Source organism: Lacerta agilis, chromosome 7, assembly GCF_009819535.1.
Source record: "Lacerta agilis isolate rLacAgi1 chromosome 7, rLacAgi1.pri, whole genome shotgun sequence".
In the NCBI taxonomy this organism is placed as follows: domain Eukaryota; kingdom Metazoa; phylum Chordata; class Lepidosauria; order Squamata; family Lacertidae; genus Lacerta; species Lacerta agilis.
In genome coordinates, this window is record NC_046318.1 from 83,404,397 (window position 1) to 83,416,841 (window position 12,445).

The following is a 12,445-nucleotide window of genomic DNA, read 5'->3' on the forward strand; positions in this document are numbered from 1 at the left end:
AGTCCAATCCCCCTGAAGTGCAGAAATTGCAGCTAAAGATTCCCTGGCGGGTGGCCACCCAACCTCTTCTTTAAAACTCCAAGGAATATTAAAGTTCAAGACAAACAACGGGTGTCTGTATGACCGGCATGCCTTATTATTCAGCACTGCTAGTATTTCGTCCCAAAGCAGCAAGATTCAGTTATCTAATCCCACAAGACTGCCCATCAGGATTTTTTGGGAGGGTAAGAGCTGTTTGTACGGACTCCTTTTGGGGGGTTGTGAACTCTCACACCTTGGAGGTGTTTGAGCAGATGTTGGATGGCCCTCTGTCCTGGATGCTTTAGCTGAGATTCCTGCATTGCAGGGGGTTGGACTAGATGACCCTTGGGAGTCCCCTTCCAGCTAAAACAATTCTATGGTTAAAGTGCTTGCTGGATCTTCAGGTGGATTAAAGCATTCTGCCCCCCAGTGGTACACAGGGCCTTTTTTCACCCAGAACTCAGTTCCAACAGCTCTCAGGTGGGCGCCATTGCAATTACAGTCGTACCTTGGATCCCAAACGCCTTGGTATTCGGATGTTTTGGCTCCCGAACGCCGCAAACCCAGATGTAAGTGTTCCAGTTTGCGAACGTTCTTCGGAACCCGAACATCCGACGGGGCTTCCGATTGGCTGCAGGAGCTTCCTGCAGCCAATCGGAAGCCGCGCTTTGGTTTGCGAACGTTTTGGAAGTCGAACAGACTTCCGGAACGGATTCTGTTTGACTTCCGAGATATGACTGTATAGGAGAACAAGGGAGGTGTTTGTGGTGAGCTGCGGCTCCTCTTTTTCTCAAAAAAACAGCAACAAATCCACTTTTTAAAACCACACCACACCCCGACACCCCCGATTTGTGTGTTTGTGTGGTTAGGAAGGTTACTGGGAAAAGCCACGAGCCGTGTTAGAATGGGAGCGGAGGCACTAGCAAATCAGGATGACTAAACGCTGCATAGCCAAATCATAACAAATGTGTCATAAAGGCAGGATGTAGTCTGACAGTCGCAGAAGCATAGTGCGAGCAAATCAGGATGAATGCTGAATAAAGTGTTGCCCAGAGAAGCCCTGTATTGCATATTTTTTTTTCCATTTCCACCCAACATTTTTGCTGGGGGGCCTGTGGCCCTCCACAGGTGGTTCGACTGCAACTCCCATCAACCCCTGTTCCCGGAATGGCCCAACGTTCAGGGACGATGGGAGTTGTAGTCCAGCAACACCCGGAGGCGCCCAGGTTGCTACTCCTGCCCGCACTTCTCCAGTTTCACAGAGTTCCTCGTCTCCCCGCTTCTAGGTATGACTCCTTAACGGGCGTGCCTTCCCACCAGAGGGCTTTGGCCTTCGAAAAGGGGAGTGTGCTTTTCAATATCGGCGCCCTGCACACCCAGATCGGCGCTCGGCAGGACCGTACCACTTTGCAAGGCGTGGACTGCGCTATCGAGGCTTTCCAGAAGGCGTCTGGTACGTCAGATTCTCTGCCCGCCTCCTTTCACTACAAAAAATATATATATTGTTTTATCAGTGAATAAATATCAAATGGTTGCATATTTGCCGTAAGTGAAAATTACAGGAGTGCCCTTATTTCGGCTTTAGACAAATCAGATATTGGATAGCATCTGCAAAGATCTCTGTGGGTGGCGAGCAATGGGAAATCTCTTCCAGAAATAAATGAATGCCATATTACAGTGGTACCTGGATCGCGCAGCGTAACACGGGCGTGCTTAACACGAACGCCCCGCCCCCCAAAAAACAAAAAACCCAGAAGTTTGCATGTTTTTGCGCTCCTGCGCGTTTTTTACGCTTCAGGGAGGACTTCTGGGTTGCGGAGGTCCGTAAGTCGAACATATGCAACACGGAGCATACGCAACTCGAGGTATGACTGTACGCCGAAATGTGTCTTTTTTAAAAGTTGCTCATGCAACCCTTCTGTGGCAGCGAAGTCTTTCTGATACGGCCACATGCCACACACCATTGAACAACAGATCTGTGGGTATTTCTGCCCGGTTTTCTATTTGAAGAAGAAGAAGAAGAAGAAGAGTTTGGATTTGATATCCCGCTTTTCACTACCCGAAGGAGTCTCAAAGCGGCTAACATTCTCCTTTCCCTTCCTCCCCCACAACAAACACTCTGTGAGGTGAGTGGGGCTGAGAGACTTCAGAGAAGTGTGACTAGCCCAAGGTCACCCAGCAGCTGCATGTGGAGGAGCGGAGACACGAACCCGGTTCCCCAGATTACGAGTCTACCGCTCTTAACCACTACACCACACTGGCCTCTGATTTGTGGCGCAATCAGAAAGAAAACCTATTTTGTCTTTACAACCCTTGACACAATTTGAGCTGAGGTCCAGAGGTCAAACTTTCTTTTCTTTTCTGACACATTAACATTTGCCAATAGTGAGAACAAGTAGTACAACGCATCAGGTATCCTGTTGGTTGTTAGCAGGGAAAGGACTAAATAACTGCATCTGGCTCCTAGTAGTATTGAATATTTTTGTTAAATAATTTTTATTACTTTTCAGTTATAAAAATCCAATATGCACCATATCATATAAATACCAAATAGCAATACCAATTCAAATACAGATCAATTGTATAACCAGTTATAAATTTTGTGTGGCTGCCAAACAAGAAAGAAAAAACAAAAAAAAAAAAATGCTGTACTTCAGGTCTAAAGATAAAGGGACCCCTGACCATCAGGTCCAGTCGCAGACAACTCTGGGGTTGCGGCGCTCATCTCGCTTTACTGGCCAAAGGAGCCGGCGTACAGCTTCCGGGTCATGTGGCCAGCATGACTAAGCCGCTTCTGGTGAACCAGAGCAGCGCACGGAAATGCCATTTACCTTTAATTCTGCCTCCAGACGGTTGCTAAAACCAAATACAATCAGTGGTTGGGAAAACTGTATGAAAGAAGAATTGTGATGAATTCAACAGGGTGGATCTGAGGAAGTCGTCCAAAATGAATTTGAGAAAAGAGGAAATATGGCCTGGAGAAGGGCCAAACTTTTAGAAAGTTATGACGCAGTTAAATTTGGAATGATAGATTTAGAGCCCCTGTGAGAGGGGGGTGATTATGATTATCTCCCTCACAATTGTTGTTGTTTAGTCGTTCAGTCGTGTCCGACTCTTCGTGACCCCATGGACCAGAGCACGCCAGGCCCTCCTGTCTCCCACTGCCTCCCGCAGTTTGGTCAGACTCATGTTGGTAGCTTTAAGAACACTGTCCAACCATCTCATCCTCTGCCGTCCCCTTCTCCTTGTGCCCTCCATCTTTCCCAACATCAGGGTCTTTTCCAGGGAGTCTTCTCTTCTCATGAGGTGGCCAAAATACTGGAGCCTCAGCTTCAGGATCTGTCCTTCCAGTGAGCACTCAGGGCTGAATTCCTTCAGAATGGATAGGTTTGATCTCCTTGCAGTCCATGGGACTCTCAAGAGTCCTCCAGCACCAGAATTCAAAAGCATCAATTCTTTGGCGATCAGCCTTCTTTATGGTCCAGCTCTCACTTCCATACATCACTACTGGGAAAACCATAGCTTTAACTATACGGATTATACCACAATTAGATTATTTAATAGCCATCACCCTAGCTAAAGGGGAATGTTTTTGCCTGGCGCCTAAAGACATGTAACGATGGCACCAGGTGAGCCTCTCTGGGGAAAGCTTCTCACAGTCGGGGAGCCAGCACAGAAAAGGCCGTCACCCTCCAAAACCTCTCAAGGATGTGGGACATAGAGAAAGGCCTCAGGTGACAAGCACAGGGTCTAGGTCGGTTTGGATTAGGGACCCCCTTCAGGGTCCTTCCAGCTCTACAATGCTATGGTTCTAAGTGGGGCAGCCCCACCTTGGCAGCTGCAGGCACATCAGAAACATTTAGGGCACAGCTTCAAATTGGCATCCTTTTTGCTCCTCCGTCTTTGGACCGGAGCTACAGCCTTTGCCCGTGCTGAGCGCTTAGCAGAAGGGCGAATCTATCCTTTCCGGGACCATCTCACGTCAGGGGTGTTGCTCTTTCCCCCCCCCCACTTGCAGGTGCCTTCAACTACCTGAAGGAGAACTTCTCCAACGCCCCCAGCCTGGACATGAGCGCAGCCTCTCTGAACATGCTGGTGCGCCTGATGATCGCCCAGGTGCAGGAGTGCGTCTTTGAGAAGCTCATCCTGCTCGGAGCCCAGAGAGACTTCCTCGCCTGCCTGCAGCTCGCCCAGGAAGCCGCCAGGGTACAGAATCCGTGCGCATGCCTCTCGCGGGGAGGTGGCATTAGAAAGGGCGCAACAAGTGGGCTGTAATCTAAGCCAGTTGGGGACGGGGGACGGGACGGCGGCCTGGGATTTCCGTTTCCAGCATTTGGGGGGCAGCTGGTCAGTATTTTGCAGGACCGATGGAAGCGCAGAACAGAGATTTAGGTTTGCAGGTGGGTTAAGGTGCTCTGCCACCCTGGCACAACAAAAATGCTTTAAAAATAAATAAATGGAAAAGGGCATTTGTGGCCAGGAAAGTCGGGGGAGACATACCCTGCAAGCAAATTACGGTGAACTGCCATTGTGGTATACATCTCGTCAAACAATTACAGCAGGTGCTCATTGTCGTATACCCTTTGCCAACAAACTATGATGGGCACTCATTGGTGTGTAACCTCCATGCAGGCAGATTGCAACAGAGAGATGTGGCCAAGTAGCTGCTAACAATTTGCAATTGCTGCTCATCACTGTATAACCTGCAGACATATGGCGTCGGGCACTTGTTCTCGTAGAACCTGCCTGCAAATTTTTTTCGATGGCTGCTTGTCAGGGTGGGTTTGATTTAAATCAAATCTATTTAAATCACTATTTAAATCACTATTTAGTAAGACTTGATTTAAATCTTTTTTTACAGAAGGACTCAATCTTGCTCGTACAATCTTAATATTTACAACCAGATGGAGGTTTCATTTTGGGAATAATAAATTTTCACAGTGGTTTTTACTGTTATATCAAAAATTACTGATTTGGTTATACAATTAGAAGTACATAGACAGATAATTATGAAATTATTGTGAGGTTTAGTAAGTTGACTGTTTATATTTGGACAACTTTTCTGCTGCACTTTATTGGAGGAGAAAAAACAACAATTTCCTTAATAAACAATTTACTTAACTAAACAATAACATTGTGGCATATGCATCCATGTTTGTTAACTGGTGTGGTTAAACAATTTAAAAAAACATCTGAGACTGAGTTTTAAGCACACATGAAAAACTTAAAACAAATCCTTATTTCCTGATGAATAGCCTTTGGACTATAATGTAAACTTAAATCGAAAACTATCTTTAGAAAGGTTTTTCCAGCAAAAGCATTTTATTTTAAAAATCCGATTTAAATTTAAAAAATCTGATTTAATTTTTTTTAAAAAAAAAAAATCATTGCTTTTAATCCACCCTGATGCTTGTGGTCGTGTCAATCTCCCTGCAGTCGAATGATGGCAGACTCTCTGTATACAACCTCTGTGTTGTGCAAGTGAATCGGGACGGATGCTCGATAAACACCTGGAGTTTCCCCTCGTGGCTGCTCCGGGCCACCAGCCATTGAGTGGCTGGGTGTGAAATAATCTTTGCCACGCCTGTGTCACCACCTTGTACCTGTCCTCCTTGACATTTCCAGGTGGAAGAGGTCTACTCCTTGGTGTATCAGACAATGACCCAACCCCACGTGAAGGATTACGTCCCTTTTTCGTGGACTACGATGGTGCATGTCAAATCCGAGCACTTCAAGGCTCTCTCTCACTGCTACGCTGCCATGGCTCTTTGCGACTGCCCCCGTGAGTATCCCCTTTGCCCCCGCCCTCAACCTCTCCCTCTGCCCCCAAACACAATTACTGCCTCTCCTCCTATGGCTTTTTGTGCAACGTGCACCCATCTGACATCAATCTGCAGCTGGGGAGCTGCTACTCCCCCTGCCCCCTAATACATTGTCATTCCTTGCAGTTCCCATTTCAATCATTCTTTCTTTTTCTTTTTCTTTCTTTTTCTTTTTATTGCATGATTTTAATTAACAAAACAAAATTACACGATAAGATTACAAACTTCCAGCCATTAATCAAATCATTTTCAAAAACAAAATAAATGTTATTGGATACAAACATATTCGGTTGTTTTTGTTTCGATTTCACTATTTTGCATATAATACAAAAATTACAATAAATAAATAAACAAAAAATAACAAAAGGAAAATAATAATAATGATAATAATATTGATAACATTCTATTTGTTCTTCTCCCGCTTTACCATTCTTTCTTTTTAAGCAATTCCCCCCCCCCTTACTCCTTAGCTGAAGAGGTTCCTGGGGCAGCTCAATAACAACAAAACTGCACTAAGGCAATCCCTGCCCTCAGGCTTGCACTCTGAAAGACACGGCACACAAGGAAAGGGGGAGGAGGAGGGAGGAGGAAAAAGGCAAGCTTCATAAGTCTACAGTTCTCACAGTGGCCAGCTTGGATGGAAACAGTTTGGGTAGTTGATGAAACGGATAATTCTCAGTGGTCTGACTTGGTATAGAGTAGCATCACCTGCCCCATGCTATGTCCTGACAGTTCAAGATGGTGAAAAGACTCTTGAAACCTCAGAAAGCAGGCCAGAGAATGCAGCACTTTGCTAGCTGGACTAATAACTTGATGGGGTGGTAGAAAGCAGCATCCTAGGTATCTGGGTGCTTTTCTGAGTAGATCAGGCCTAGATTTTGAATCGGACCAGTCTGGGGGCTGATTTGGATCTGAAACCAGCGTGGTCTTGGCTTCACTGCCTCTCCCCATTTTGTGCATCTCTGGAGGAAAACGGTCTCTGACTGTCTCGGAAGCCCGCCAGCAAACCCCTCGCCAGACTGAGCCCCAAGACAAGCTGGCACGTGCCGCCTCCGATGCCAGCCTCTTTGGACCATAATGGGCTTAGGGCAGCAGCTGCTGATTCCAAGGTGTTGTTTTCAGAGCAGGGAGGAAGTTGCTTAGCTGAGCTTCCTTAGCGGTTCACTGTCTCCTCCTGGCGCTCTGAGCGGCCCTAATCCCAGAGTTCATTCCTAACGTAAACAGATTAGCCGTGGATTTGGCCGGCGGATGATAATAAATGCAGGGGAGATTACATCTTCGGCGCGATGGCCGGTCTGTTTTGCGCCTCCCAAGGACTTCTTGGTCTCCGCCACGCTCAGGACTAGAGACTTGGCAAGCGGCGATTGCCCGGAGAATTGGGCAGTGTTTAGAAACCAGCTGGATTTCGAGTCGTCTGGCATGTCTTGCCTTGCGGCTTCCTGCTTTTCTTCTTTTCGGAAAATAGCAAATTGAACAAGGTAGGAAAAGTGTGAGAGGGAGAGAAACAGCGAAAACCACCGTCAGCTCAAGTTAAGCAAGCAGTACAGCACAGCCATCTTAAATTAAACCTCTAAGTCAGTGTAAGTCATCCATGGGTAGCATTCAACTAAGTTTCATTCAGAGTAGACCCATTGAAATTAATGGACCTATCTCTGCCATGCTCATTCATTTAAACGAGTCTACTCTGAGTAAAAGCTTATGAGGAATGGCTTAGGGAGTTGGGTAATTTTGGCCTGGGAAAGAGGAGACTGAGAGGAGATAGGACAGCCATCTTCAAATACAGGTGAAACTCGAAAAATTAGAATTTCGTGGAAAGGTTCATTTCTTTCAGTAATTCAACTTAGAAGGTGAAACTAATATAAGAGATAGACTCATGACATGCAAAGCGAGAGTTGTCAAGCCTTTATTTGTTATAATTGTGATGATTATGGCGTACAGCTGATGAGAACCCCAAATTAACAATTTCAACTTTGGGGTTTTATCAGCCATACACCATAATCATCACAATTCTAACAAGCAAAGGCTTGACAAATCTCGCTTTGCATGTCATGAGTCTATCTCATATATTAAACTCCAGTAGCTAATGAAAACAATTGCTTACATAAATGGACTTTTCCACAATATTCTAATTTTTCGAGTTTCACCTGTACCTGAAGGGCTGTCACATGGAAGAGGCAGAAAGTTTGTTTTCTGCGGCTCTGGAGGGTAGGACTTGTTAAAGGCAGCAGTTCGAGGGCTCCCTTGGGCAAAAACTGGAGACCACCACCAAAGTAAAGAGCAAACAGCAGCCAGTAGGCTTGGTCTTTATTGGTAGAAATACTGTCGCGACAGGGCTCCCACTCCTCAGCACGAAGGAAAGATGGAAGCCCCGAGAAGGAAGTGTCCCCGACTTTTATTGCCTTCCCCCCTTCCCACATAGATACACCCCCAAATTACATCAGACTACATTAAAGATTTCCAGGACGGGAGGGGCTAGGAGCAGAAACCTGAGTGGTTTCACACCTGGCTACCCCCTCCAGGTAGTGAGGCACAAGAAGACAAAAGGTGATATTGCCCTAGGGTAGGGCCAAGCACAGTCCCATTGAGTGGAATCCACTCTGAAGAGGCAGTCCTTTATTAAACAGATTTCCTTGTCTGGCAGAGTTGAGGCGGGAAAATCCTGTCTTCCTGCGGACGTGGGGTCACGCTTCGAGGATTATGGAGGAGGGTGAACAATATGGAGGAGGCAGCCCTGAGCTAGCCCTGCTGGTTACCGGTGGCAGGGAGTCATACACAAGTCAGAAAAAGGTCCAAAAGTACATAGAAATAGAGCGGAAACATTGTATAAAGGAATTGATACATTTGTGATTGGATCCGTCACGGTCGATTGAAAACGGAAACAATGTATTTGCACCTTGTCAGAGCTGTCAAAGCAGAGAGCCTGTAGTACCAGCGGGCTGGCCACCAGGGGCGCTATTTAGAACCGCCATTTTTATGAATGAATGGGATCCACGGAAGGAGAAGAGACGGGATCTTCGGGCCTATTTTCCTCTTATTTACGAGGACGGCCTCATGCAATAAAGGGTGTAAGGTTCAGGGAAACTGTGTGTGGTGCTTATGTAACTTGTGTGGGGAAATACTGCAACAGTTCCCCCCCTTCGGAGATAAGATCGCAAGGGGGGGTCCTTGCGATCCTTTTCTCCGCACAAAGTTGGAGTTAAAGGGCAAACTCTTTGTTGCGAAGGGCAGCTATGGGTCTCATCTCAACGTACTCAGAGTGATCATAGTGCAACCCTACTGCCCTGTTCTGCTGAGTCGGAATAGTCTGTCTGGGGAAGCACGCACGGCATGTCTGGCAGCATAAAGGGAAGCAATGCATCGCACAGCAAAATATGGCAATACAGAGGACAACAGCGCATATAACAACAATAATGTTTCCCACCAAGTGTTTTAGCCACCCAGTCCCGGGCAACCAACTCCAAAGAGAAACGTCAGATAGCCCTTCATGCTGGATATCCCTTAGATCGTTGGCCAGCGCATGAATGTTATTTAAGTGACCGGTGATGTTGAGGGTTTGGTCAGAGACAAACGTGCAACATTCTGCCCCAATTAGGGCACACACACCTCCAGTCGAAGCTAAAACATAGTCGAGAGCAAGTTTGTTCTGGAGCGCCACCTGGCGGACCTCTGATAGTTCTGCAAGTACAGATTGCGTGGCTGCATTTGATTCCTCCATAAAAGTTAGTAAAATGTCTGTAAGTTTAAGGATATCGACATGGTTGGCACCTGCCCCATATGGGGGGAAAAGGGCTCTGCCGTAGGTCTCCCCGTTTGCCTCTACTTGGGAGTGGTCAGATAAAGTCTTGTCCCTCTTATTGCGCCTCCTTCCTATGGGCAGTTCAGGGGTGACTCTAATTCCTGGTAAAATTAATCCTAAATAGCAATTTCCACGTGAGTGGGGGCTGGCCCAAACATATCCCCGGTGGCCACACAGCCAGAATAGTCCTTGAAGGCAAGTGCCGATATGGCCAGTTGCAAAGGTCCGGAAAAAGCACTTTGAAGTGGGAGTAGGGACCCAGGAGTCAGGTAGATTCATAACTACTTTCCAGGCAGAGAGAAGGTCTGCCTGGGGTTTGGGTACATTATCATGCCAGAGGGTTACCCGCCCCGACAGGGAGATGGCAATAGAGTACTTACAGGTACTGTCTCCGATCATTCGTTCGTCACCGACAAATTTGCGGCATAAGTCCCCACTGGTCGGTCCAGTCAAGTAGATGTACTGATGGGTCAGGTTTACCGCTGTTAGGTTCCATGCAGCCACATTGGCAGAAAGGTATTGCTGCAGAGTGAGAGGAACTCCAAGGAAAGGAATGCCACTTTGAATGTGGGCAGGTGTGTTTGCACACACCCAGCAGTTGTCCATCTTCGCCTGTTCCGCTACCTTGGCAACCAGCCTCACGTAGGAGTTCGAGTGCCAGGTGGATAGGAGATCCTTGTTGGAAAGAGTGTTTGACACCAACAGTTCCCCCCTTTGTCGAGGTGCCGTCCCCACTGGGTGGAGGGGGTCCTGTCGATGTAGCAATGACAGAGAAGAAGCCAGTCCACCGCAACGTTGGGGGCCAGTATTATCCCACGTCTTTATGGTGTCCGGGGTGGAATGATGCCAACCTTCTAAGTAAGCCTTCCCGTCCCAATATTCTGCCATGCCAATATCCCAAATGCAGCAAAAGCGACGGAGGCAGACACCTTGCAGGAGACTATGTCTGGGACGCGAATCAACTCGCTTGCAATAAAATCCATACAAAAGACGATGAGAAGGGTGATGTTTGTCGGTGTACGTGGTTTCCGCGCCTCCAATATCCATCAAAGTCCAGTTTAGGGGTTGTAGGGTCTCCCCGTCCTGGAATCGGGTATAGGAACCGTTAACACAACGTGCCCGATACCAGGTGTTGTCCAGGGTAAGCGTAAATGTCCCTATGAGAGCGAAGGAAGGAGAGCGGATAAAGAGTTCCCAGCTATGGGAGGATGTCAGCACTGGCAATATGGAGTGGCGCAGCAGTACTCGGGTTTCTGGCAGGCAGAAGTCAAAATCTCCCAATCGGTCCGGGGTACCTTTCCGTACCATATCTACTGTCCCATAGTCCAGGTATAGTTGGGTTATGTTCAGTCCAGGGCACCACTGATTAGTGGCTGGGGTGGGAGCAACGGTAGCGGAAGCGAGGGCACCGAAAGTGAGGAAAAGCAAAAATAGGGACATGATTGGCGGGGTGTGACGTGGCTGGAGCCGTGGAACGTGGTGTCACACGAGCTGTCAGAGGTGGTCGTCCGATGAGATGTCGGAGGTAGCTGTGAGACTGGCCGTCAGAGGCAGCTGTCAAACGAACTGTCAAAGGCAGCTGTCAAACGAACTGTCAAAGGCAGCTGTCAAACGAACTGTCAAAGGCAGCTGTCAAACGAACTGTCAAAGGCAGCTGTCAAACGAACTGTCAAAGGCAGCTGTCAAACGAACTGTCAAAGGCAGCTGTCAAACGAACTGTCAAAGGCAGCTGTCAAACGAACTGTCAAACGCGTTTTATGCGGAGCTTGATACCAGGTTCGTTAGGGATGATCTCCGAGGTCCAAGGGACATTGGAGGGGGTGGCAGCTGATGTATTCCGTTGGGCACGGTGTGGCAGGACGGCTGGCTGGGTCCAATCCTGGTTGCGATCTCCGGTTGGTTGAGCCCGATCCTGGCTCCGATCAGCAGGCGGGAGAGCCCGATCCTGGCTCCGATCAGCAGGCGGGAGAGCCCGATCCTGGCTCCGATCAGCAGGTGGGAGAGCCCGATCCTGGCTCCGATCAGTAGGCGGGAGAGCCCGATCCTGGCTCCGATCAGCAGGTGGGAGAGCCCGATCCTGGCTCCGATCAGTAGGCGGGAGAGCCCGATCCTGGCTCCGATCAGCAGGTGGGAGAGCCCGATCCTGGCTCCGATCAGTAGGCGGGAGAGCCCGATCCTGGCTCCGATCAGTAGGCGGGAGAGCCCGATCCTCCTCGAAGTCGTTGTCCTCCCGGAGCGGTGGTGGGGTGACGAAGCCTAGATCGCCTGTGTCTGCTGGTTCTGTGGGTGGGGGTACGGCTTTGCAGCGAGTATGATGGAGCCACGCAGTTTTCTCTGCAACTTTAAGAGAGGTGAGAGTGGTTAATAGTACCTGATATGGTCCTTCCCAGGTGGGTTCCAGTGGTGTCTTGAGGTAAGTCTTTGTCAAAACCCAGTCTCCCGGCTGGAAAGAATGCACAGTTTCGTCCAGTGGTAGATTTTGACTGGTAGCGGCGTACCTGTGTAGCGCGGTCAGCTGCTTCTGTAGTTGGATAACATAGTGAGTTAATTCGGACTCCCCAACCTCCAATTCAGAGGGCGGAAATTGGGTGTTGTAAACGGGGGACGGTCTCCCAAAAAGCAGTTCAAAAGGGGAAAGGTTCAATTTGCTGGAGGGGCAACTTCGGATATTATGTAATGCCAGAGGGAGTGCATTTATCCATTTCAAGCCAGCAGTCTTGCAGAGCTTACCTAGCTGCAGCTTTAGCTGTTGGTTGGCTCTTTCAACTTGACCAGAGGAAGGTGGGTGGTATGGGGTATGTAATTT

General features: G+C 48.2%; 1 protein-coding gene across 1 annotated transcript in view; it reads left to right on the forward strand.

The window, feature by feature from the left end:
* RHPN1 (rhophilin Rho GTPase binding protein 1) overlaps nucleotides 1–12,445 on the forward strand; it is a 53,761-nt gene that overhangs the window by 25,615 nt on the left and 15,701 nt on the right. Inside the window, exons 7-9 of the mRNA XM_033155939.1 lie at nucleotides 1,308–1,474; nucleotides 4,040–4,227; nucleotides 5,647–5,803. Coding sequence (XP_033011830.1) covers nucleotides 1,308–1,474; nucleotides 4,040–4,227; nucleotides 5,647–5,803 — 512 coding nt within the window. The remainder of the gene's footprint in view (nucleotides 1–1,307; nucleotides 1,475–4,039; nucleotides 4,228–5,646; nucleotides 5,804–12,445) is intronic.